Raw genomic sequence first — 27,914 nt, 5'->3', positions numbered from 1 at the left:
GAGGCCGTGGTCGAGCTAAGCCACCGGGGCCCCGACCACCATAATTCATGATTGACGAGATCGGCGGCAGTAAAACCGCGCGAAGCGCAGTCGGCAGGATTTTCCTGGGAGCGAACGTGTTGCCAACGTACGGTCAGAAGGCGCGTCTGCACCTCGGAGACGCGGTTCGCGACATAGGAATTCCATCGGGATGGATGTTGTAAAAGCCAAGCTAATACGATTTGGGAATCAGTCCATCCAAATAAGAGAGCTCGCATCAAGCCCGTGGTGTTTCTTACCCATTCTATCAATCAAATTAATAGAACGACGGCGTTAAGTTCCAAGCGTGGAACGCTAACGGTTTTCAATGGCGCGACTTTCGTTTTGGCCGCGAGGAGGATGACTTGAATGTTAGAGGGAGAATGCACAATTCGGAGGAAAACTACCGCGGCGTAAGCGCGAGTGGAGGCGTCCGCGAAGCCGTGCAATTCAACATCGAGTTTATCTTGACGCATCCCTGTCCATCGAGAAATGCGTATTTTGCTAATATTAGGCAAATCTGAAACGTAATTGATCCACTGATGCAGAAGATCATCGGGGATGGGAGCATCCCAATCAATTTTACGGAGCCAGAGCTCTTGCATCAACATCTTGGCCGCGATGACTATCGGTGACGCCCAGCCGAGGGGGTCATACAGCTTTGCAATAAACGATAAAACGGAGCGCTTAGTATGAACTGTCACGGCGTATGGCGAAATTACGAAACGAAACGAGTCATCGCGCGGAGACCAAGACAGGCCGAGGACCTTGAGCGTGTCATCGTGATTGATCGGATAGTCCGAGGATTCCCGTTGGTCCTCTGGAATATCCGTCAAAAGTTCGGCTGAATTCGCGGCCCATTTTCGAAGGGGGAAACATCCGCGATTCATTATGCCCACGAGTTGCTTGCGCTTTTCGAGCAGTGACAGAAGGTCGTCTGCTCCGAAAAGAACATCATCGACGTAGGTCGACTCTTCGATTATATTGACCGCGTCGGGGAAGTCTTTACTTTCGTCGCGAGCTAATTGGAGAAGGGAGCGCTGTGCGAGAAAAGGCGAGGGTTTTTGCCCGTAGGTCACGGTGAGTAAGCGGTAAAGTCGAATCAACAGACTGTCGGGAGGGCGCCAAAGAATTTGTTGATAGTCCGCGTCATCCCGATGCACGAGTATTTGTCGGAACATTTTAGCAATGTCAGCCATATACACGTACCGAAAAAGTCGCCAGCGCAGGATTATCGCGGCGATGTCTTGTTGAAGTTTAGGTCCCGCCATTAGGAAGTCATTGAGCGAGGTTTTGTCGGTCGATGCGCTTGAGGCGTTAAACACAACGCGTAACTTGGTCGTTGTACTTGATTCGCGTAACACAAAATAATGCGGGATGTATATCGGGGGGTAAGGGGGGCGCTCGTCCGCCCGCACCGCCTCCATGTGCCCCATCGATTCGTATTCCCTTAAAAAATCGTGATACTGCGCGGCGATTTCTGGTTTCCGCGAGAGTCGGCGCTCCATATTGGAGTACAGAAAGGAAGCCTTTCGAAAGGTGTCGCCGACGCAAGGGGGGCCGTCTTTAAACGGCAAACGCACAATGTAGCGTCCTTGTGAATCGCGAGAATGAGTCGTCGCAAAATGCCTCTCGCAACGTTCGTCCTCTTCGGTGAGAGGAGTTCGAGAGGGGATACTTTCGTCCTCCCAAAAACTTTGAATTAAGGAATTCGTATCCTCGCAGGATACGCAATTCAGGACAGAAGCGGACTCTCCGGCCGGGCGCGCAGGGCCGACGGGACCGGAGAGGATCCATCCGAAAATTGTAAGCTGGCCCGTCGGTGTGCCGACCGGGCCTTGACGTAGGCCGTCGAGTAGCAGAGACCCGTATAAATCCGCGCCGATTAATACATGAATCGGGTGATTACATGAGGGATCAGGATCTGCTAAAGGTAAATCGCGTAGATGCGGCCACATTGCGGCCGGCTTCTGTTGAGAGGCGGTATAAGAAGTGATTCTCTGATATACGTAGCCCGAGAAGGGAAATATCGGTCCCTGTTTGTCGCAGGGCGCGAGAGTAAGATTAACTTGCGACCGCGCGACTCCATTAAATTTTTCTCCAAAACAATGTATTTTCAACGCGGCACGATGACGCCTGGTTCGCATAGTCTGACAAAGAGATTCTGATATGAAACTGTATGTCGAGCCTTGATCTAGTAGTGCACGTACTTTAAATGTGCGGCCCTCGATTGTACTTAAACTAACATACGCGGTGGCGAGAAGTACATGAGGCGGCGGCTTTACAAAATCTCGAGTAGCATGCACGTTTTGAACGAACGCTGAGGGCGCGGCCGGTGACTCGGAGGCAGCGGCGACTGACACAGCTGACGGAGCTGAGGACGGCGGATTAATCGCGGAAAGCGTACATTTAGTACCAGCTTCCGTACCCTCGCGGTGAAGCAGCGAATGGTGAGCTTGGTGGCAGTGATTGCACCGTCCTTTACTCGGACAATTGTTTAAAAAATGCTCGGTTCTCAAACAATTAAAGCAACATTTATGCTGTCGCGCGGCGAGTCGACGCTGCTCGACCGACAGACGTAGAAATTGATTACACTTTGCCAGACCATGGTTTCCGGAACAACGGACGCATTTGACGGGCGAAACAGTATTCACTGAAGCACGAGCTTTATGACCGCGCGCACCATTTGACGCAGATTCGGATTGCGAAGGGTAATCCGCGAGACCGCGAATGCGAAGAGTCATGAAGTCATGAATCTCTTTATACGTAGGGTACGCATCCGTGTCGCCTCGTTTAAGATGCCATTCATTTCGCGTTCGCGGACTGAACTTTTGCGAGATAATATAAACTAGGAGGTCGTCCCACATATCGACCGGACGATCGAGATTCGTTAACGCGGCGAGAGATGCGGACACACTATCGCGAAGTTTTTTCAACTCGGTCACGTTCTCGTTTTTCATTTTCGGTAAGTCGGCGAACGAATGGATATGCGCGTGAATAATCGCGTTGCGGTTGTCGTATTCGTCGGTAAGAAGTTGCCAAGCTGCCTCGTAGTTCGCGTCAGAAATTTGAATGTTATTAATCAACGACGCGGCCTCGCCGGAGAGGCTCGCTTTCAGATAATGTAATTTTTGCGTTCTTGTCAACGATTCACTGTTTGCTACTAAAGACTCGAAGATTCCGCGAAAATTCTCCCATTCAGCGAAAGCACCAGAAAAGTTCGGAAGCGAGATACGAGGCAGATGCAATGACACTCCGGAGTGCGCGTCGCGATAAGAAGACTCGTTACCTCGATACGGCGCGCTCGGGGCGTCGTTACTTAATCTACCGATGACTTCTTGTAGGTGGTCCACTGCGTTGAAGTAGGCGTCCTCGGCGGCGAGAATTTCCTCTTGTTGAAAGTAGGGGGTCGACTTCTTCTCCTCCGCCGTAGCCGTCTGCAGAATCTGGATATGAAGGGCTCGAGTTTGCGCCCAGAGCGCTTCCAAGTTCGTCAGTCTCCCTTTCGTCTTGGGGAGGGTGACCTGAGCCTTGGCAAGCTTCTTAAAGTTCGTCAGCGATCGCGTGAGCGTAGCAATCGTATCGCCTTGAGCAATGAGTAGATTTTCGAGATCCAAAGACATGTCAAGCGGATGTCTGGATCGTGTAGAAATCTTTCCGACACTTGCGTGTCAATCTTCTTGTCGAGCGAAGACGCTCGTGTGCGACTCCGCGGCGAGTAGCAGGGCGATACTCGCGGGAGGCAGGGACGTCCGGCACGTCTCGGTGTGCGACTCCGCGGCGAGTAGCAGGGCGATACTCGCGGGAGGCAGGGACGTCTGGCACGTCTCGGTGTGCGACTCCGCGGCGAGTAGCAGGGCGATACTCGCGGGAGGCAGGGACGTCTGGCACGTCTCGGTGTGCGACTCCGCGGCGAGTAGCAGGTACTCGCGGGAGGCAGGGACGTATAGCACGTCTCGGGGTGCGACTCCGCGGCGAGTAGCAGGTACTCGCGGGAGGCAGGGACGTATAGCACGTCGCAACGCAGGGCGCCGTCGGGCGGCGGATGCGTATCGCAAGGAGCACGATACGTTTGCTGGAGGTCACGCAGGAGCCTCCGAAGCACTTCACAAAATCACAAGGCACCAATCTTTAGGAGAGCGGGTGCAGAGCGCTCAATGTTCGGAGTGAGCCACGGAGTCGAGGGCACGTATCGCGAAGTACCCGATGAACCGGGACAACGGTTCGAACGGCGAACTCCTTTTTTGAGCGAGTCGTGTAGGCGCGACGGTATGTCGATCTCGGAGTAGCACGACGCGATCACTGTTGAGGCGGTCGAACTGTCTATGCCGGTCTTTTATCACTGATCCGGCTCGAAGGACCATTAAATGTTAGTGGACCGCTCGACGTTTTCGCGTTGCGCGCCGTGGAGAGTACAAGAAAATAAGTACAAGAAATAACAGTCAGTCAACTTTATTAAAAGCGGTTTACACTGTATGCGCGTTTCTCTTTCGCGCTCGCTATTTCGCACTCGCTATTTTACTCCGCGTTCTCGACGTCGATCAATGTATCGCGTACGAGTTATGACGGCTCACTGCCCGTCCCGGCCGGAGCAGGCAAGGGATCGCGGCCGGAGCTTCGCGTTAGGCCGCGAGGAATTTGGTGACGCGAGATCCGCTGACTGGCTCCAAATCGACTAGCGCGCAGACTATTGGCCGAGGTACTTGCGATCACGCGATAGACACCTGCGAGCCGTTTGCTCGCAAAACACCCAAAAAAAAAGGGGGGAAGCAAACGCTCGCGGTTTGGAGCCTTTCGAGCGTTCTCGAATAATGCTTGCTGTCTCGTCGAAGTTCGAGAATATTCAGCTCGCATTTATTCAATTCTCAACAATTTGGGAGAATGAAACGCCCTCATCCATACATTGGTGTCGGCCTGTAGAATTCAATTTCACTAAAGAAACCCATGAAATTGTGATAGCAACATATGAAAAGTATGAAAATTTACTTAAAAAAGTTGAATTGTACTATCTTAAAATTGGAGATATGGAATTTCATTTGAGTTTTAATATGAAATGTACGATGATAGACGGAAAAATTTGTAATATCTTGACGGAGAATAAAGCATCTTCTCGGTGTAATATCTGCGGAGTTGGCCCAAAATTGATGAATGATCTCAATCATGTCATAACACGCAAATGCAATGAAGAATTCTATAAATTTGGGATGTCCACCTTACATGCTTGGATTCGAAGTTTTGAATACTTGCTGCACATCGCGTACAATCTCGATTTTCGAAAAAGTGCTGCCAGAACATTCCAAGAAAAAGAATTAAAGAAAAAAAGGAAACAATTCATTCAACGGAAGTTGAAATCAGAATTGTCATTAACAGTTGACGTTGTCAAACAAGGAAGTGGAACAACCAATACGGGAAATGTGGCTCGCTCTTTCTTCGAAAATGCTCAAACTGTAGCTCGTATAACTGGTTTGAATGAATCTCTTATAGAACGGTTTCACAACATTATGCAGACCATCACATGCAACAAAATGATTGACAGCGGAAGGTTTAAAATTTATGCATTAGATACAACGAATCTGTGTGTACAGTTATACCCGTGGTACAAAATGCCTCCTACGGTGCACAAGATATTAATACATGGAAGCAGTATTGTGAAGTTCTTCAATGTACCCATGGGTTATTTTTCCGAAGAGCCACAAGAAGCTAACAATAAGATATTTAGGAGAGCTAGACTGACTAATTGTAGAATGACTGATCGCATCTCCACTAACAACGATATAATCCACCAATTAATGATTTCGTCTGATCCTTTAATTAATTCCATGCGGATTAAAGAAAAGAGAAGAACAAAAGAACTCTCAGCCGTTGCTGAAACGTTATTACAGTGATCATGTTCTTATGATCCAATTCATACAGTTTTGTAATATTCAGGAAACATTTGTAGAAGCTCTGGAGAATGGATGCCACGATTAAAGGATAGTAATTGGAAAAAATAGAAAAACAAAAAAAAATAAAAAAATGTATATTAATTATTGTATAAAGCAAATACTGTCGTCAGGTGAAGACAATATTTATGAAAATAAAACTTTTTTTTAGAAAAAATCATGTACAGTCCTCTACATTTTTGTGCGTACTTTAATCGTGTAAAAAGATTTTCCATTATTAAGTAGTATTATTTGACCAAACTGACGTAGCGTATAATGTCGTAATTACATTACTTCAATCCTCGACGTTTCGACACTAGTTTTGTGTCCTTATCCAGAGTACTAAAACTATCTCATATTAGTCGCACGTGAATTTCTTGCAGTTTAACACTTTGTCAGAATTTCGAAGTTGTCTAATTGTTAAAATGAAGGAGCCGCGATCCATCCTGAATTATAATGCGATGTAGCAAAAGAGGCAACCGGAACCGGAGAACGTGTGAGAGCAGTCATTCCGAGTCAAAGGACGGCATCGAACTACATGAGGATTGAATGGATTGAAGTAATGTAATTACGACATTATACGCTACGTCAGTTTGGTCAAATAATACTACTTATTAAATTTCACTGACGAAGAAAAGAAGTTTTTTAATTTTCCATTATGTTCAGCCAATTCAAAGATATTGCTTAGACCGATTAGTCAGTGTCGCTGTCACTCCAGTACGGGGATTCTCTAACTCCTTAACGACAGTTTCGGTATCGTTGCGCAGGTATTATATATGGTAAAAAAGCTGCGCAACGATACCGAAACTGTCGTTAAGGAGTTAGAGAATCCCGGGGCAGGATCCCCTTAAGGCTGTAATCTTGTCATGGTAGAATCTTGTCATGATAGCTTCAGTATTGTTTAAAGAAATTCTTCTATGGCAATCAACTAATAACAGTCAACAATTCAGGATTCCCTGTTGAAATGCAGTTGATAACACAAGCCCACAAAAAAAGTTGTCTGCCCTATTGACTAGACCATGATATTCCAATGTATTTTGGCCCGTTGAAACCGAATATGACCTCAGTTCTGCCCCTACACGTCAGGATTTTTTTCTACAGTCAAAAAAACTTCAAAAATCCATTAACAAGGGAACCTTACGAAGTGTTAATTTCAGATTTTAATGAAACTTGGCATAAATGTAGAGGGGGTGAACACATGAATTTAGCAATTTTTCGTTGATGCTCAAAAACGGTTTAAAAGGGTGAAACCTCCCTTCAGAAGTAGAGACATTTATTGCTTTTCTCGATATATCTCATAAACTAAACAAAATATAAAAATATGTTTCATATAAAAGTTTTACAGTATAAATACCTCTATTTAACTGTGCTATTCATTTTTTGATAGGGTTGAGGAACTTTTTCGGAGGGTTAATCCACTTTGATCGAATTTTTAGCAGTGAGACCTCAAAGTTAAACTCTTTACGAGTATTAAAAAAAAAAACATTGCAATCCATGCAGAATTCGGGTGTAGGCAGAATTTTGTCCCTAAAAAGTACTTTTTGTCACACTGTGCGCCGCCTCGGCCGCCCTGACCGCCGCCTTGGCTGCTTCGCTGGCGGTACCAGCGGGCTCGAGCTCTGCCCGCTCCCCTTTTTCTCATTCCTTAAAAATAGATATATATATATATATATATATATACATAATTAGTTTCATTAATATACATATTCATTAATAGCTGCTTTCCATTTACATCAAAACTCAGATAATTCTCACTTGTGACGTCATAACTCAGTTGAATGCACGTTTTTTTTCATGCTGGCAAGTAAGATTCAACTGAGTTTTTATCCACAATCGAGACCATATGCTTTAATGAATCTAATAGACTCACATATTAAAAGTGAGGCTATGAACCTGTATTATTATGCGATAGCTTTGTCACCAAAATAAGCAGGTAAATACAAAATGACATATCTTACCTGAGTATAAAATACTCACATAATTGAGTGACTCAGATCACTTGAGTGTAAATGGAAAGCAACTAATATACATAATTAATTCAATAATGTACTTTGATTTAGCAATGGTTGTTGCTGCTGCTGCTGCTGGGGCAGCGGCTGTTGTTGCTGCTGTTGCAGTAGCTCTTGGGGCTGCTGCTGTTGCTGTTGCTGTTGCAGTAGCTCTTGGGGCTGCTGCTGCTGCTGCTGCTGCTGATACAAGAAATCCAGCTTCTGCTGGATTTCTTGTAGGACCGTTGACACGTTCCTCTTAGGAGTTTTTATTGAAATAACAAAAAAAATAAATAAAATTGGATAATAATAAAACTCTAATGATAAATATTAGTTAAGATTTAAAGAGGCTAAAGAGTCAAAGCCGGTTGTCCACAATAATGAATATGCTTCAAAAGTTCTAAATAAAAAAAGTATATAAACGTTTCTGCCTGTTATTAGACCCTTTTTAGTATAAATTGTCGCATATTCTATTATAAATTAACGTGATACTAAATAAAATATTGAATTTAGAAAATTTGCAATTTGTTGATTAATAAAGTCAGTAATATTCGTAGCAGTTCAACAAATAAAAAAGTTTTAAATTTATCAAATCTACTCTTTTACGGGACATTTTTACATGGATCTCACAGAAAAATATTATTCTACAGACGTGAAAAGCAATCACTTATTTTATTTTGTTTAAGTAACAATTTTCTTCAGCAAAGAATATTTTCTTAATATAATGTAAGATATACTCTTGACAAGTCCAGAATATGTTGTAAATAAATGTGATTATGATTACTTTAGAGTAGAATTTGCGATATTATTTACACTGAAAAAGGTGTAATAATAGCCAAAAACGTTTATATAAATTTATTTATATCTTTGAAACATATTTGTTAGCACGGACAACCGGTTTTGACTCCTTAACTTCTTTAAACTTTCTTAGTAAAAAAAGGAAAATAATTTGATGTATTACTTACGAGACGAATTGCTCTGCATAGCGTCCGCTTTCGTGGTCGAACATAAACACAATAAGATGTAAACACAACCGAGGATATAGTAGATAGTAGATAGTAGTTGAGGATCCGCGTATATATATATGTATCGTCTAGTGTTTTTCAAATGTTTTGAGTGAGAAAGACGAAAAAGACGCGCGATACAAATACGTATCTATATATATGTACATATATAAAAAAATGTGGTATAATAAGGCTACAGGCGAAGGTCCACCTTAAAAACCTAACGCACTATTAGTGGCACCTCATAGGTAGTGCGAAAGACCACTTGTAATAATGACACTGCGCATAACTTTCCCTTTTCAATGTATTAGGTATACACTATTAGGAAATATAAACAGTTGTTTGTTTAATATTGTGATAATATTAATACCTACTTGTGTATATTCCTATGCACTATAATTGCAATATGCTTTACAATTGTGTAAAACGTTATTTTTGAATTATAATTTTTTATTAATTGTCGAATTGTCAAATTAACAATTGTTTAAATTTTTTTCATAACGGAAGAGATTACCGTTTTTCATTTAGAAAATGAAAAACAGAATTAGTAAAAAAAAGTAGACAAATATACTCTAAACACACTAATATATATACTAACAGAATATTTTCTAATTTTCTATTTGGGACAAATAATTTAATTTTTAATTCAATTTTTCTTGTATTAATTACAAGTTATTTTTCTTAATTCATAACGGAACTTTGAAGAAAGAGGTAGACATGTTGGCCAAGAATGTATTTCTATTAGTCATTTATCATTTACGCTTCTTCTATTATTTATTTCTTTAATTATTTTACATCTTTTTATGTACAGAATATATTTCCATTTACAGATTTATTTACATGTACGAAAAGAAACATACGAGCGGCGAGTGCGATTCTCGCGGCTGGCGGCATTAGCTATAGCTATAGCGAGAAAGAAAGAGACAGCAGATTGTATGTCTGCACTCTTCTACCGCCGAAGCTGGCCGAAGTGCCGAGCGCACACAGACACGGTCGCTCGCTTGTGTACGTCATCCCCTCCCTATGCGACCATGCGACTAGAGGCCGATTACTGGCAGCACTGGGCCGAGCCCTTGGAGCGGGCGAACTTGGCGCCGGCGCTTGCCCGTGGCCGGGACACCCACGCTGCTTCCTCTTACGTGGCAGCTTGCCGAGTATGCTGGTAGTTTGGAACCGAAGGCCCGGAGCTCTCTCTGTCACCAGAGGCCCGGGGCACACCCCGTTATGCAGGCCTAAGAAGCTCGCTCTATAGTTCCGTAGGAACTGTTTTCCGACCTTACAATCTCGATTGATAGCCCGTTGTAACAAAAAAGGCGTCTCAAGTCGAGAGAAGGCTCTGAAGTCCTCTCAGCGGGTGGTCTTCTTATAGCTCCCCAGTGTAATCTAACTTACGCGAAACTGGCACGGGCGTTAGCCGCCTAGCGGCGGCGCGGCGAACTCGCTAGCACGTGCGGCGGCTCGGCCGTACGGCGTGCCCGAGCGGTAGCTCGCCAGGCGCGTAGCTTCGCGGCGCGGTGCCCCGTAGCGCTATGAAGATCCGGCCGCCACAAATTGTAACACTTTTGTAAATTTTTGTATTTTTTTAGTGCATAGTTTCTGCGACTTGATCTAAGAATTTTAAGTTGAACTACGTCAAACTACAACTAATCCTGATATTCTACACGTTTCTATGTCCATTTAAGTACAGTAGACTACAATTGTAGTTTAAGTTAAAATATATGTAAGTTAATAAGTAAGACGTATCCAACAATTTATCAAAAATCGCTTCGCAGACCTACACTACGTGATACCAGAGGTATCACTTAAGCTAATCTGCAGCGAAGAATATGGTAATTAGACCTCTCACTGACTCACTTCTTATATTATAACGCGTGATGTTTCTTTATTACGAGAAAGTACTGGCACGTGTAGCCGCATCGCGGCAGTGCGCGTTACTAGCACTCGCGATCACGGAGCGAACCTTTCCATGAAAAATTGTAGTGTCTTATAAAAATCTAAAAAAGCAAATTTATGTAGATTTTCATGAATTCGTAAAAAGCTTAAGGATTTTGTCGTTTTCCATAGAACCTTGTAGTATTGTGAAATTACAATCATTCAGGAATCAGAAATTTAATTAGGTAAAAGATTGTAGATTTATGTATTTTTCTATTGGATTTTACAATAGAATGAAAATAAAAACATACGTGTTTTGACTTCTGCGAGTTAAGAAGTTATTAATAATAGATAAATTTTGGAAAATTTGTGTAAAAACTTGTAACATTTAAAACAACCTAACTTCCGAAGCGCGGATCTAGCTCGCGGCTGGTCAGGGTTCAGAGTAGGCGCGGAGGAAGACACAAGACTCGGTTAAAACAAAAGTTAACAAAGTTTATTCTAATAAGCTTGAATACATTAGTGAGATCGCGTAGATCGAAGGCGCGAATATCGCAGCGGAGATATATACAGTGGAATACGCGGATGTCGGACAGTGAGATCGCGGAGATCGAAAGCGCAAATATCGCGGAAGCGATATGTATAATGAAGCGGGAATACGGCCAACGATTGGCTACGCGGAACAAAGTACGTGGATTTGTGAACGTGGATTGGCGGGCGCGCGGGCTCGCAGAATACGACGCGCGGATTCGGTGACGGTCGGCGCGGGAGCGCGGATTCGGACGCGGCGGTGATTGTACGCGGTGAGGACCGTGCGTGGACACGGTATCGTGCGGCTAAGACCCTTAGCGAGTATAAAGAATAACTCTTTATACCCGTGCGCATCGATGCGTCAGGCCGGAGACGGTACCGGGTGGCCAAGATCCTTGGCGAGTAGAGAGTAGCTCTCTTACCCTGGTTCACGACGGTACCGTATGCCGAAGAGGTTCTATTGGACGGGATTGAATTGACCGTCAAGATGCTTCACTTGGCGGAGCCAGAGAGTAACTCTCTACCTCCTGGTCGTATTCGTGTGTCAGGATTTCGGGATCCGTGAGCAGCGGAGAATCGGTCGGATCGGTTGCTGGCTCACGGCGGAATCTTATCTTTTTCGTAAAATACCTGATCTTATATACCCCTCGGCGCCGTCAGGTGGCGGCGGGGGTATCGGCGACGGCGACGGCGAGCGCCGGGGTAGATCGACGGTACGGTCGGGTATTATACAGGTACCCCGACGCCGCGATCGCGTTCGGTGACTCTCGACCGTTTTCGGCACCGCTCGGCGCTCCAAGTCGGTTGCCGTGGTAAGTCCTTTTGCGGACTTATACGCGAGATGATACAATTTATAAAGGGCACACCGTGCCTTTCTCGCCCGGCGGATATTCGGCCGGGCGGCATCCGGCTGATGTTCGCCGGGAACGATGCATTTCGGGGTGCATCGTTACACATTTAACTAAAAAGTACAAATTTTAATTAGCCATAGTTGTAATAGATTTTAAAACTGTAAAAACAAATCAATATTTGTTACTATTTATACGAAATTGTAGTATTTTATGGAAAACTAAAAACTGAATTAGATTCAAAGTTCCATAGTTTCAAAATACGTAAATTGTGGTAGATTTTCATAGTCATTTATAAATAATTGTAGTGTTCTACAAGTAAGCAGATGTTTTGACTTTTTAAGATTTTGTTGTCTTTCAAATTTTTAAAATTTGTAGATTTTTGTGCTATTTTCTATAAAATTGTAGATTTTCATGAAATACTACTTACAATAATTTATTGATTTAAGAACATTGTAATTTGTGGTACTGTTTCATAGATATTTCTATAAAAAAAATAACTATTCCTACAAAAAAATAAATATTTTTACGAAAATGTAAAAATGTCTATTTCTAGTAAAATTTTGTAGTTATTTATAGAAATGTTTTCCAGGGATGTTACTCGCCTGCGTGCTTTTCGGCAGTTTGCGCGGAACCCTTACTCTCTTGCCCTCGGAATCACACGTCCAACACTTTCTTTCTTATGGGATGTGCATGGCCAACACTCTTGCGAAACGTCCTCGTACACACCAGCTTACATTCTCTCTTTTTGACCCTTGGCAGTACATTACTATCCTGCATGAAAGCACACGCTAGCGCACGCTACACCCTTGCATGGTCATTATACTTGCTTGGCTATACGCTTTGGAAACATGCATTGCTTGGACACCGAGGCGCGTATCGTGAGGTGAGTTATTTAGTTTTCATTCGCATTTATTCGCTAAAAGAGCTTTTACACCCTTCTTATCGATCCTTCGAGTTTCTCGTATTTATTCGCCTTTCGCCTCCGGAGGAATTATTACCCCTCTGTATAGATGGAGATTTTTTGTATCCTCAATTTTCTTCGACACATCTGTTTGCTTATTATTATCTTCAGATTCAATGAATGGACGAAACTAGGACCACATACATCAGTATAATGCCGAATACCTATAAAAATATATATTTTTAAGTATATGTATATATGAAAAATTCTGCATAGTACCTATAATGATTAATCGACTTTTAAAAAATCTAAATATTTAAAGATATTCAAACCTTTTTCAAAAAAGGTAAAAAAAGTGCTAAGTACACGCAATGTATTTTGTAAATTCAATCGAAAAATTATCTCACAAAATTGTCTCACAAAAATTGTCTCACAAAATTGTCTCACAAAAATTGTCTCACAAAATTATTAAATTACAAAATTGTTATTTTATTCAATCCAAGTGATATCTACCTCGAAAAAACTTAAATAACAAGTGGTATCTATTAAAAAAAAAATACGTGAAATCATTTAATACTGCGCCAATTACAAAGAGAGAATATATATATATATATATATATACCTTAACAAAATTATTATTATATCACGAAATTGCGTTACCAAACTCAATCCAAGTGATATATACCTTAACAAAATTATATCACAAAATTGTTTTACCTAACTCAACCTAAGTGATATGTTATTTCAAAAAAATATATGAAATCTTTAAATTACGCCAACTACAAAGAGAATATATATATTGCTTTGAAAAATAATTGTAGTGCAACTACTCTTAAAAAATAAAACAAAATTGTGTTACCTAACTCAACCCAAGTGGTATGTATCTTTGTATTCCTGAGGATCTTTCTATCAACCCAAGTGGTAGTAGTTTTAATTCTCCTTGATAAAATTATAATATTACAAAGAATCATTTAATCATTTTAATCACAAAGAATTAAAGAGGTAACATTATAAAATAAAAATATTTAATTAAAATAAAATAAATAAATTTTTCTTGTAAAAAACTTGGCGCTGCTTTTTTAAGATTAATCTAGACAAACTTGCATAGGTGCATAAGCATATGCATAAAGAGATGGATTGGTCTATTTCCTTTTGCACATATATATGAACCAATCAATTTCTTACGCTTATGTTTATGCGCGATGCAAATTTGTCTGGATAGACTTTAAAAAAGCAGCGCCAAGTTTTTTACAAGAAAAATTTATTTATTTTATTTTAATTAAATATTTTTATTTTATAATGTTACCTCTTTAATTCTTTGTGATTAAAATGATTAAATGATTCTTTGTAATATTATAATTTTATCAAGGAGAATTAAAACTACTACCACTTGGGTTGATAGAAAGATCCTCAGGAATACAAAGATACATACCACTTGGGTTGAGTTAGGTAACACAATTTTGTTTTATTTTTTAAGAGTAGTTGCACTACAATTATTTTTCAAAGCAATATATATATTCTCTTTGTAGTTGGCGTAATTTAAAGATTTCATATATTTTTTTGAAATAACATATCACTTAGGTTGAGTTAGGTAAAACAATTTTGTGATATAATTTTGTTAAGGTATATATCACTTGGATTGAGTTTGGTAACGCAATTTCGTGATATAATAATAATTTTGTTAAGGTATATATATATATATATATATTCTCTCTTTGTAATTGGCGCAGTATTAAATGATTTCACGTATTTTTTTTTTAATAGATACCACTTGTTATTTAAGTTTTTTCGAGGTAGATATCACTTGGATTGAATAAAATAACAATTTTGTAATTTAATAATTTTGTGAGACAATTTTTGTGAGACAATTTTGTGAGACAATTTTTGTGAGACAATTTTGTGAGATAATTTTTCGATTGAATTTACAAAATACATTGCGTGTACTTGGCACTTTTTTTTACCTTTTTTGAAAAAGGTAATTTTGTACTGATATCACCTATTTTGTAGTGTTAAGCAAGGATCTGCAAAACATTTTTATTTTTTATTTTTTAATTATTCACAAAATTAGCAATAACAACAAATACATAAAAATTAATAATATTTAAGTAAAAGTAAATTATACATTTCTCACAAAAATTGAAGGAACACTAAATTTATCTTAAAAAATAGGCAAAACTCGAGCAGCGGTAACTTTGTTAAAAATGAATAAAATTTAAATTTCAAGCTTAAAACCTCTACTTTCGAAAGGTTACTATTATTCGTCCAATTTTTATTATGTCTAGACATAATTTTAATTCAGCGGATTTTTATTATGTCATGACATAATTTTAATTCTGCCGCTAGGGAATTTTTAAGTCGATTCTTATGAATCAAGCTTGAATTTGATGTCTAGGTGTCCCAGGTTGCCGATAACGAGGTCCACATAGTGCGCTCCATAGTTTTCGGTGTCCAGGTGTATTAATACCTTGAATTCGATGTCCACGTGTTTCAGGTTGCCGATGACGGGTTCCAGATAGTGCGCTCCATAGTTTTCGGTGTCCAGGTGTAATAATACGTTGAATTCGATGTCTAGGTGCCCCACGTTGCCGATGACGAGGTCCACATAGTGCGCTCCGTAGTTTTCGGTGTCTACGTGTATTAATACCTTGAATTCGATATCTACGTGTCCTACATTCAGATTTAAAGTTATTAATACACCTAGACACCAAAAACTACAAAGCGCACTATGTGAACCTCGTCATCGGCAACCTGAGACACGTAGACATCGAATTCGAGGTATTATTACACCTAGACACCGAAAACTACGGAGCGCGCTATCTGGACCTCGTCATCAGCAACCTGGGACACCTAGACATCAATTTCAAGGTATTAATACACGTAGACACCGAAAACTACGAAGCGCACTATGTGGACCTCGTCATCGGCAACCTGGGACACCTAGACATCGAATTCAAGGTATTAATACACGTAGACCCCGAAAACTACGGAGCGCACTATCTGGATCCCGTCATCGGCAACCTGGGACACGTGGACATCGAATTCAAGGTATTAATACACGTAGACACCGAAAACTACGGAGCGCACTATGTGGACCTCGTCATCGGCAACCTGGAACACCTAGACATCGCATTCAACGTATTATTACACCTGGACACCGAAAACTACGAAGCGCACTATGTGGACCTCGTCATCGGCAACCTGGGATACCTAGACATCGAATTCAACGTACGATTACACCTGGACACCGAAAACTATGAAGCGCACTATCTGGATCCCGTCATCGGCAACCTGGGACACGTGGACATCGAATTCAAGGTATTAATACACGTAGACACCGAAAACTACGGAGCGCACTATGTGGACCTCGTCATCGGCAACCTGGAACACCTAGACATCGAATTCAACGTACGATTACACCTGGACACCGAAAACTATGAAACGCACTATCTGGATCCCGCAATCGGCAACCTGGGACACGTGGACATCAAATTCAAAGTATTAATACACGTAAACACCGAATACTACGGAGCGCACTATGTGGACCTCGTCATCGGCAACCTGGGACACGTAGACATCGAATTCAACGTACGATTACACCTGGACACCGAAAACTATGAAGCGCACTATCTGGATCCCGTCATCGGCAACCTGGGACACGTGGATATCGAATTCAAGGTATTAATACACGTAGAGACCGAAAACTACGGAGCGCACTATGTGGACCTCGTCATCGGCAACCTGGAACACCTAGACATCGAATTCAACGTACGATTACACCTGGACACCGAAAACTATGAAACGCACTATCTGGATCCCGCAATCGGCAACCTGGGACACGTGGACATCAAATTCAAAGTATTAATACACGTAAACACCGAATACTACGGAGCGCACTATGTGGACCTCGTCATCGGCAACCTGGGACACGTAGACATCGAATTCAACGTATTATTACACCTGGACACCGAAAACTATGAAGCGCACTATCTGGACCTCGTCATCGGCAACCTAGGATACCTAGACATCGAATTCAAGCTTGATTCATAAGAATCGACTTAAAAATTCCCTAGCGGCACTTTCTGCCAAGCGTAGGGTTCCTTCTTTTCCGGCAGCGGTGGTAATACGATGTAAGGATACGAAATCTCTCCAGATAAACATGAAGCAATTGACTAAATATGTATTATATATATACCTAATTTACCTAAATAGAAATCTTCCTCCTGACCGATAAGTCTATCGACCTAATTTAATTTACCTACTAGATCGATCGAAATACGCGCGCGATATCGAAACTGGCGATACCTGCGCCGCCAGCGTCGAAAAAGTGAAAGTGACGCGACTCCAGCCAATGAAATGATGGCATGGCATGATGAGAAACGGTCGACGTATCTGAACGACGTATCTTAAAAATAAATTTTCACATTTGGACTTTGCGTCGCAATATCTCCGCTCGTAGGGCACGTAGCGGAATATTATGAGAGAAACCCCCCCCTTTTCGACCCCAAACTATCGATCAAGCCTACTTAGAACTTGATCCGTCCACTCGTTATCGAGATCTCAACATCTCGGGTACTCGCAACCCGTCGCGTCGCGTAAAAGAGTCACGGTCGGTCTCGCTCCGCGTGTACTTGGCACGAGACACTACCGTGTCTCTTGATATAACGAGAAGATATAACAAAAATTTTGAAAAATAATTTTAAAGTTGTCTAAGTTAACTATCTGCAAGCTAGTTTTATTATAATAGATTTTTCAAAAGTCGATCTTTGAAATTAAAATAGCGATAATTATAGTTATAAGATAGACATTTTCAAGATTGATTTATGCGATATAAACCTATTTAATATAGCGCAAATAATTTTAATTATAAATTTAATAATTGAATTGGGGTATCAATGTGATCTAGTGGTAAAGTGCTAAAGTAAAAACTCGTAACTACGAAGACCCGGCCCTGAATCTACCTGTTAATAGGAATTTTAATATTCCAACTGCACCCCCCCCCTCTCGCACGAGAAATTAACGATGGGCTTTTCGTGCGGAGAAACTGGGCTGCGTCTTTCGGAAGAGACGTTAAGTCATTGGTGATTTGGTGCACACATAGCAACTAATAACTGTTATGTATATCTTCCCCATTTGAGTTAGGATGTTGTGGGCCAATCACCCGCACATCTAATATGTATCACGTCTACACCTTCTGATGAAAAGTGGACACATTATGTGAAGCGAGGTGAATAATCAAATTTAATATTTATCGGCATATTTAAATAATGTAATATATATATATATATATATATATATATATATATATATATATATAGTTGCGTGATATGTAATATTATATGTATTATGAAACTATTGGTACTAAGGAGTTTTTTGGGTTGCTGAATATGAATTTGCTGTCAAAATTTTAAAATGGCGTCAATGCTACTCAAAGGGTTAATATACACTGCAGAACACTGTGAGAGAAACTTTTCCTAATGCTAACAACCTAGAAACAGTCGAAACAAGAGTAGAGAGTAGGTCTCCGTGAGCCGCTTATGGTGAGCGCTGTGCTTATATATAGTGCTAACTTTACCCACACCGACAAAAGTCAGTATTTTGCTGCGCTTTTGTCCGCGAACTATCTAGAATATGGACAGACGGAACATCAACTATGACATTTCCCAGATTTTGTTGCAGGTTAGCTGTAGATTCTAATTCCTTTGCCACCACCCGTTATCCCCACCATACGCGCCTGTTAGCGGCCAAGCGCAAGTAGTATAGGAAGGCCGGTTCGAGGCCATGGTGCTCCGCGCGGAAGTGCGGGGCGAGGGAATCTCGGCGGCGAGGGGATCTCGAGGAGGGATGACGTCACGCGAGGAAGAGTGGGATCTCGGTAGCGAATGGGATCTCGGCGGGGAGGGGAACCATCACGCGGGTACAAGTACAAAGGCGAGCTTTAGGTTATAATTATGGCGCCGAAGACCATTTTTTCTAGGTCTGCGTTCCAAAAAAATCAACAAAAAACTATATTTTACGTGACGTAAACTATAGATTTTAGTTGAATTTTGGAACGCAGCGTTAGGAAGAGGTTCTTTCAAGATTGCACATGCGGCCGGATATTTTTTTTTTGCGTGTGGTGTGTTGAAGCACATCCGTCCCCGTAGCTGCTCAGGGTCTGATTGGCTCTCCTCCACCTAAGGTGTCCAGCGTCTTTTTGGGGCTGCACGTGGTAGACGACGCTAAAGTTACACAGAAAAATGGCGGAAGAGCTGACCAGCGTCATTTTGGCGGAAACACGTGGTAGACGACGCTAAGCTCAAAAAAGGTTAGGACGCTGAGATGTCGAAGATGGAAAGCGGAATTTTCAAGAGCGTCTTGCCACGAGAGGGAGGGAGGGGAGGGAGTAAAGACAGAAACGGTCAGGCTCGTACTAAGACGTGACGCAACCCAACCCTTTTTTGTATCGAAGAGTTTTTTATGATTTGTGTCTGGTCAAAGAGTTTACGAAATAATCAAATACGGTTGGTTTCACAAAGTTTTGCCTACGTGAGACTTATTTCCTGGGGAAATGAGGGTGGAAAACAGGAACGGACAAGTTCGTACGTGCCGTAACGAGATTATTCCATTTTAGATAAAAGTTTTTATCATTGAAAGCATTCGAAAAATTTACGAGATAGACTTTGACTAATCCTGAAAAAATAAGAAAAAAGGAATTTGTTACGGGGAACGTGAGGATTGAAGAAAACTAGATGAAAGTAGAAGTTACAAAAAATGTTTATTTCTACAAATTCTTCATACGAAAAAATACAATTTAGTCGCTTATAAAGTAAAGCTGTAAATAAATTGTTCAAACAATAATGTTATAAAATTTACAATCCGCGATTCGACAAAATTATACGGCGGATTTCGGTAAAGCGCAGCAAAATAAGTTCTAAAAATACTATATTAAAATACATATCGAGGAAAGTTAAATCGGTTATTTGCATACGTACATTACGCTCGATGTTGTTGTAATTTTCTCTGAGAATTAATTTCACAATATCTTCATCTATATAACTTTTAGGAAGATTTAACTCTATTTCTTTAATAAGATAACGCACACAATCGTTAACATTATTAGCCACTGATTTTAAATGTGATAAATGCGCATCGATGCATTTCGCAATATTTTTCAGTCTGAGAAATGTAGGCTTCTGCATCACAATTTCCACTGAATATGTTTTTTGTTTCTTTGCTGGTGAACAATTCTTCTCGTCTGTTTCTCTTCTTGACCCAACCTGTTGGAAGTATTCTCCTCGTTTTCCATGTACGCCATCAATATAGATCTTGCTCCGTAGGCTGAGGTAAAATTGACGGAGATATTGTTAATGAAGATAGAATTCGGCTTCAATTTGGTTTCTCCATTTAAATATTCGTTCACGATTCCCATGTTCTCTTGAAACTGCTGCCACGATTTCTCATCGAAATAAACGCCGTCAGCATAGTTGCCGGTTAATTTGACCATCGGCACGAAAACTCTCTCGTTTGTTACATGCAAACCATATGTTGTCGACAGCAGCATATGAAATTGCTCGTTTCTTCCCTCGAAGTCGCGTCCCTTATCGGGAATATCGCGAGTGAACATCCTCTTCTCAGAATTATTAACGTCTTCACTGTGACTAGCCATTGTTCTTATTTCTCCGTAAGAGGTATACTGTTTCACTGACGAAGTTGTCGCTTCGAACGATGAGACTCGAATGACTTTGACTTCGTAACACTAGTTAAAAGTTAAAACGTTAACTTCGCGCGCAGATAAAAAATTAGAAAACTCTAGATTTTTCTAGGTGTTTATGGTATGAGATAACTTTTCTCGAAAACTTTTCCTTCAACACGTAAGAGAGGGAGGGAAGTGGGAAAGCCTCGAATTTTCAAGCGCCAATGTCAGCGCTGCTTCAAAATTATGATGTGGTGGGGGAAATTAGGAGAGAGAAGGAGGCACTCGGACAACGTTAAAAAGCACGCTAACATCTTTCGAACATGTATCAACTACTAACAACTAATGGGAAAGGGGAAAAAGAAAATAAAGCATTGTAAAAATTATATATAATTTATTTTTTTAAAAGATCGCAATTCTTTCTGGCGTCGCGACCACCAGTTAAATAATTTTAATACATTTTGTAATGCGCAATTCTTAACATGTTTTCCGCATCGTATAGTGTTAGTAACATCTAGATTATTTAAAGATTCGATATCTTCGTAATCCGCAACCAAAGTCTCGATGATCAGATTTTCTCTCGCATAATTCTCAAGCAGATCCACCAGCCATTCTTGTTTCTGGCATCCCTTGACATACACGAGAGTCAGCGTCTCGTCATCCTCTTCTGTACCAAGCACGGCTGACGTAATTAGGCGTTTTACCATGCTGTACGGCACGTTTCCGTAATTTGGTAATCCATGGTGATTTGCAATCAACCAGGAAGCACATGACTTGTCGGATTTTGTGAGAAGATTCCACGGCATGTAAAGATGTAATGCGCCAGAGCGGTCCCGTTTCTCAGTACCGCTACCTCCTTTACGACAAATCTCATCCCAACGATGAATCCTTGCAGATCGACAAACGTTGGCACGATCATGATGCAACGAAGAAGCGATCTGTACTATACCTTATCGTGGTACATCTATCTCTCTTATATCGGAATATTTGCCGACATTGCGATTTACATGAGTTTGCGCACTACATTAGACAGCGGGCAGTATTCGATTACGCGATCATGCAAGATGAGACAATAGGCGGTAATAGTAGTAGTAGTAATAAGTGGTTTATTCCTGCCCATGCGGGGTACAGGAAAGACTCCCGTTCTTTTTACAATTCAATAGGCGGTAGTATTTGCAGGTACATTTTCTTTACGGTCAAATTCTATCAGTACAAAATTACCTTTTTCAAAAAAGGTAAAAAAAGGCGTAAGTACACGCAATGTATTTTGTAAATTCAAAAATCTAACCCAAGTGGTAGTTTAATTTATCCTTAACAAAATTATTATATCACAAAATTATGTTACCTAACTCAACCCAAGTGACATGTATTTAAAAAAAAATGTGAAATCTTTAAATTGCACCAATTGCAAAGAAAATATATATATTGCTTTGAAAAATAATTGTTGTGCAACTACTTAAAAAAAAACAAAATCCAACTGGTCTATATCTTTGTGTTTCCATTAAAGGATCTTCCTATTCCAACCCAAGTGGTAATAGTTTCTTAATTCTCCTTAACAAAATTATAACATTACAAAAAATCATTTTAATCACAAAGAATTTAAGAGGTAACAGTACAAAATGAAAATATTTAATTAAAATAAAATAAATAAATTTTTGTATTTTTGTAAAATAAATAAATAAAACGTGACGATTAATCCGACCAAAACCAGTGGTCGAATTGTCACGACATTGCCAAATGTTGTTGATTAAAAATAGAGTTTTCTTCTTAAATAAATTTTTCTTGTAAAAGAACTTGGCGCTGCTTTTTTATTCCCGTCACATTTTTGCCTAAATTATGTTTATTGTTTTTTTATTCAATCAAAAATTTTAGTAGGGTTGTGTGGGGTGATGTGCAACACTTTTTTTCGTTGCTCGGAAAACATATCCAAAAATCAAATTCTTGAATATATCATGGCTGTATAATGTAGAGGAAGAAAAATACTAAAATTCTGCGTGATTAGATTTTCAAAATTTTAAATTTTTCCTAAAAATTTTTCGAGTTTTCAAAAACGTCTGTTTTAGCATTTTCAAATTTTCTTGGGGTGATGTGCAACACAGGTAAAATTAAGGTAAAAAATGCATGAATATCGACATCAATCGACTTAAATGTTAAATTTGGGCTTCTTAAATACAAATTAATCGAAATCTGGTGAACAAAAAATTTCACTGTGTTGTAATCGACCTCTGACAAATGGAAATTTCACAAAATCATTTTATTTGATTTCTTATTTATTTATCGCTTAAAAATTAATATAATGAAAGGAAAAACGCAAAAAACTTTATTTTTCATCATCTGAATCGCAGTTGTCACAAGTAAAATAGTTGCGACCTTGCATGTCGACACATTTCAAATGATAGTGTTGCACATCACCCCAAACACGCTATTTTGCGCGGACTGGCGTGACACCAACACAATGTAAGGAAATCACAAAATCGTTTTGGATTATCAAAAGCACTTGAAAAACTAACAATATAAAAATATTTACCTATAAGATGACTAAAACCAATTCACGAAATCACTATGAATGTGAAAAGCAAAAAAAACTTTCAGCTCGAGAAATTTAACTCGCTTTTCGTACAGCAAACCAGGGTGCGTGCTATCTCGCGAGTTATTTATCTAAAACAAGGTACTGCGTCGACACAAACACATGGCAGTATGCGGTTCTGTCAAATGTCGACATGCAGACCAGGAATCGGAAACGTTGCACATCACCCCACACAACCCTACTAATGTTTAAATTTTAATGTTTAAATTTCGAAGTCTAGCAGCGCCAAGTTTTGTTACAAGAAAAATTTATTTATTTTATTTTAATTAAATATTTTTATTTTGTATTGTTACCTCTTAAATTCTTTGTAATTAAAATGATTCTTTGTAATATTATAATTTTGTTAAGGAGAATTAAGAAACTATTACCACTTGGGTTGGAATAGGAAGATCCTTTAATGGGAACACAAAGATATGTACTAGTTGGATTTTGTTTTTTAAAAGTAGTAGCACAACAATTATTTTTCAAAGCAATATATATTTTTTCTTTGCAATTGGTGCAATTTAAAGATTTTACATATTTTTTTTAAATACATGTCACTTGGGTTGAGTTAGGTAACATAATTTTGTGATATAATAATTTTGTTAAGGAGAAAGTAAACTACCACTTGGGTTAGATTTTTGAATTTACAAAATACATTGCGTGTACTTGGCGCCTTTTTTTACCTTTTTTGAAAAAGATAATTTTGTACTGATATCACGGATTTTGTAGTGTTAAGCAAAAATCGGCAAAAAAATTTTTATTTTTTATTATTTAATTATTCACAAAATTAGCAATAAAAATAAATTAAATTTTTGAATTAGCAAATCACAAAAAATTTCTAATTGCATAAAAATTAATAATATTTAGTTAAAAGTAAATTACAGATTACTTAAAAATTCGTAATTTGTCAGAGAAAAATTTCTAGTTCGTGAAAGTTAATTTTTAGATGAAAATGAATTAATTTTTTTTCAAATTGGTAATTAGTAGAAATAAATTTTTTATTATTAAAATAATTAATAGTTTGTCAAAAATAAATTACTACTTATTTGAAAATTAATAATAATAATTAGTCTCTACTTACAATTAGATAAATTACTCATTTTAAAAATTATTAATAGTTGAATATAAATAATTTAATTATTGCAGTTAAAGGTGGTTTAAAAAATAATTATGTTAATGTTATATTAAAAATATAAACTGGTTTGTCCACCACTTCCAAAAACTTTGCTATTATAATTTTTATTATAATATGCTTACAATTAGTTAGATTAAATATTAATTAATCCTTTTAGAATCTAATCTTTTTTGTGTGTGAGAAGAACATATTTTATTTAATTATTTTTTGAAATGTTAGAGATTGCTGAATACGAATATCAAGAGACACAGTAGTGTCTCGCGCCAAGTACACGCGAAGCGAGACCGCACCGTGACTCTTTTACGCGAACCTAGAAATACATTTCTAGGTTATAACTGACTGTGACAGAGCGCTGAACGCACTGTCTGCACTGAGCGCATACGACGCACACGTAGTACGTATATGCTGTCTCTTTTCAAACACTCGGGTATCTTTAAAACACCATCTATCGATGCAAAAACAACCGTATGGCGACGACGATGACGACGTATCTTAATTGTAAATTTTAACATTTCAGACTTTGCGTCGTAATATTTTCGCTCGTAGGGCACGTAAAGAAAAACTAAAAACACTTTTATTATATAAATCAACCCCAAGCTATCGATCAAGCCTACTTAGAACTTGATCCGTTTACTCGTTATTGAGATCTCGAAATCTCGGGTACTCGCAACTCGTGCGTTTGCGTAAAAGAGTCACGGTGCGGTCTCGCTTCGCGTGTACTTGGCGCGAGACACTACCGTGTCTCTTGATTCGCACATCCACGGTGGCGCTCTTGACAGATTCGTTTTGTCGCGAGCAATCGATGACAACAAAAGGTCTTTCCGTCAGGAATGTATACACGCTGCAAAGCGTATCACTGTAATCGTATCCATAATAAGTTTTACGAAAACGCGCATAAGTATAAAAAAGAAGGCCGTATCGATTTTTACTAAAATCTAGGTTCAAGTCATCGTACGGATAAAATTCAGAGTTTAGATAAAGCTTGACATTGGTCAAATTACAGTCATCGAATACGCTAACATTTTGAGACATGATATTCTTGCGACCGGTCTACAGCGCAAAAATAACGTATCGCGGCTTCTCCAGCTGAGTCGCAGTCTTGACAGCCCACGAATGCTTGGTCGTGCTCTGCAAGAGGGGATACTCGTACAGATCCCACGAACGAAAACTGACAATAAGATATCGCCCACTTCCCGTAATAAAGACAGTTTATTGACCTCGTTTAACGTAACATGAGGCATTCGCCACTGTACTTTAAACAATTCGATTTCCGGCTCCGTCGCCGGATTTCCTACAATGCAATTGTTGTCGCTACGCGCACGTATCAGAATTAATTCGTGACGAGCGTTAACAACGACGCGTTTGTAATCCTCGCAAAAGCCCAGCAACATCTTGAGCGGTACGCAAAAGTTGAAGTATCCTTCCGGTATTCTCGATGTAACGTCCCATCCAGCATTCCGCATGATCTGAGAATCGCCATACGATAGCGATACGTAGTTCTTGATGGTACTGGTTATTCCAACGTTTCTGTTGCGATCAATCTCCACACCGTTGAGCTCGTATCGAATCTCATCGAACATGAACGCTGCGCAATTATTTACAAGCGTTGTCTCAGACTCGTCATTCCTTCTCTTTATTATCAAGAGACACGGTAGTGTCTCGCGCCAAGTACGTGCGAAGCGAGACCGACCGTGACTCATTTACGCGACGCGACGAGTTGTGAGCACTTGAGATGTTGAGATCTCGATAACTAATGAACAGATCAAGTTCTAAGTAGGCTTGATCGATAGCTTGGGTTTGAATTATGTGATAAAAGTGTTTTTACTTTTTCGCTACGTGCCCTACGAGCGGAGATATTGCGACGCAAAGTCTGAAATGTTAAATTTTACAATTAAGAAACGTCCACGTTCTCCGTTTGCTATTTTCGCCACGGCGCTAGTAGCGTGTCCTTTTCACTTTTTCGACACTAGCGGTGCTAGTATCGCCAGTGATCGCCAGTTTCGAGCGTCTCGATGGTCTCGATTATCGCAAGCTGTTACGAGCCAAAATGAGGTTATCAAGAGACACGGTACTACGGTAGTGTCTCACGCCAAGTACACGCGAAGCGAGACTGCACCGTGACTCTTTTAAGCCCGGTCTACATAAAATTCGCAGTTCGCGAAACGCAAGACACACGCACAGTCTACATGTCAATCTAACCTCTCTGCGTATAGAGGTTAGATTGACATGTAGACTGTGCGTGTGTCTTGCATTTTGCGAACTGCGGCCTATGTAGACCGGGCTTTACGCGAACGTACGAGTTGTATGTACGTGTGCGTTCTGCGCTCAGTGCAGATAGTGCGTTCAGCCGGTTCAGCGCGCTGTCATATTATGTTTACGCGAGCATTACTTTTGTAGTTACTTACGACAATTCCTCCGCGTAAACGGGGTTGTGTGGTAACTTACGATAATTCATTCCGTGTAAACGAGTGAATTATCGTAAGTTATTACAGAAGTAACGCTCGCGTAAACGTAAGTCAGTTATAACCTAGAAATAGATAGTGACAGTCGTGACCATCGCCGCGTGATAGATAGTGATAGTAAAATATATATTGACGGCAGGGAGCTGATGCCGAGGAGATCTTTAAGAAGGAAAGTGTATCCAAAATCGCACACGTACGTATATATGCTGTGAGCTTGTTAAAATGGATCGATCGATAATTAGGAATCCGCCGAGACACACTCGGCGGAGACAGAGAACGAGTCCTCTACCCCGGCGAATAGCTACGGAGATGATTCGGAAATCAGTCGGTTGTCGAGACGCACTCGACGAAGACAGAAAAGCAGGATTTCTCTACCCCGGCTGATAGCTGTGGAAATGATTCGGAAATCAGTCGGTCGTCGAGACGCTCCCGACGGAGACAGAGAAGCAGGATTTCTCTACCCCGGTTGATAGCTTGGTGAAGCGGATTCTGGTAATAACAGCGGAGAGGATCGGTGCGACCAGTAGCTGGATTACGGTGGAATCTGATAATTATTAACAATCCGCGGGTTTATATACCCCGCGGATCGGCGACGCTGGTAGTGGGGAACGATGCCGGCACACGCGAGCGCCGGGTTTATACGATGTGGTCCGGAGATGCCCGACGCCGCGATCGCGCTCGGCGGTGTTCGGGCGACGTCGGCTTCGCTCGGCTTTTGAGCCGGGAGCCGCGATCCGCCGCGGATCGCGAGTCCGTTAAGACTTTCCTAACAATGTTACCTAAGTATTAAAAATAAGGTGGGCACACCGTGCCCATTCCTCGCCCGGCGGATGGTCGGCCGGGCGGCATCGGCTGGTTATTCCGCCGGAACGATGCGTGTTTCGGGGCGCATCGTTACAAAAGTATCCTGTATATCATAGCATCTATTTGCTTCGCCTGTATGGAATGTTAATAACGCGTAAGGTAATATAATCATTAAAGTAATATTTC

General features: G+C 40.4%; 1 protein-coding gene and 1 pseudogene across 1 annotated transcript; both read right to left on the bottom strand.

Moving 5' to 3' along the window:
* Positions 1-290: 290 nt before the first annotated feature.
* Positions 291-3,641, bottom strand: LOC139784895 (uncharacterized). Its single transcript, XM_071724069.1, has one exon. The coding sequence runs from the start codon at positions 3,639-3,641 to the stop codon at positions 291-293; it is 3,351 nt and encodes a 1,116-aa protein (XP_071580170.1).
* Positions 3,642-19,934: 16,293 nt separating this feature from the next.
* LOC139784894 (uncharacterized) lies at positions 19,935-20,731 on the bottom strand (annotated as a pseudogene).
* Between the last annotated feature and the right edge of the window lie 7,183 nt (positions 20,732-27,914).

The sequence above is a fragment of the Temnothorax nylanderi genome, unplaced genomic scaffold, assembly GCF_030848795.1.
Source record: "Temnothorax nylanderi isolate EJ_2023f unplaced genomic scaffold, tnyl_v1.0 TNYL_tig0700_pilon, whole genome shotgun sequence".
In the NCBI taxonomy this organism is placed as follows: domain Eukaryota; kingdom Metazoa; phylum Arthropoda; class Insecta; order Hymenoptera; family Formicidae; genus Temnothorax; species Temnothorax nylanderi.
This window is presented reverse-complemented; position numbering and strand designations above follow the sequence as displayed.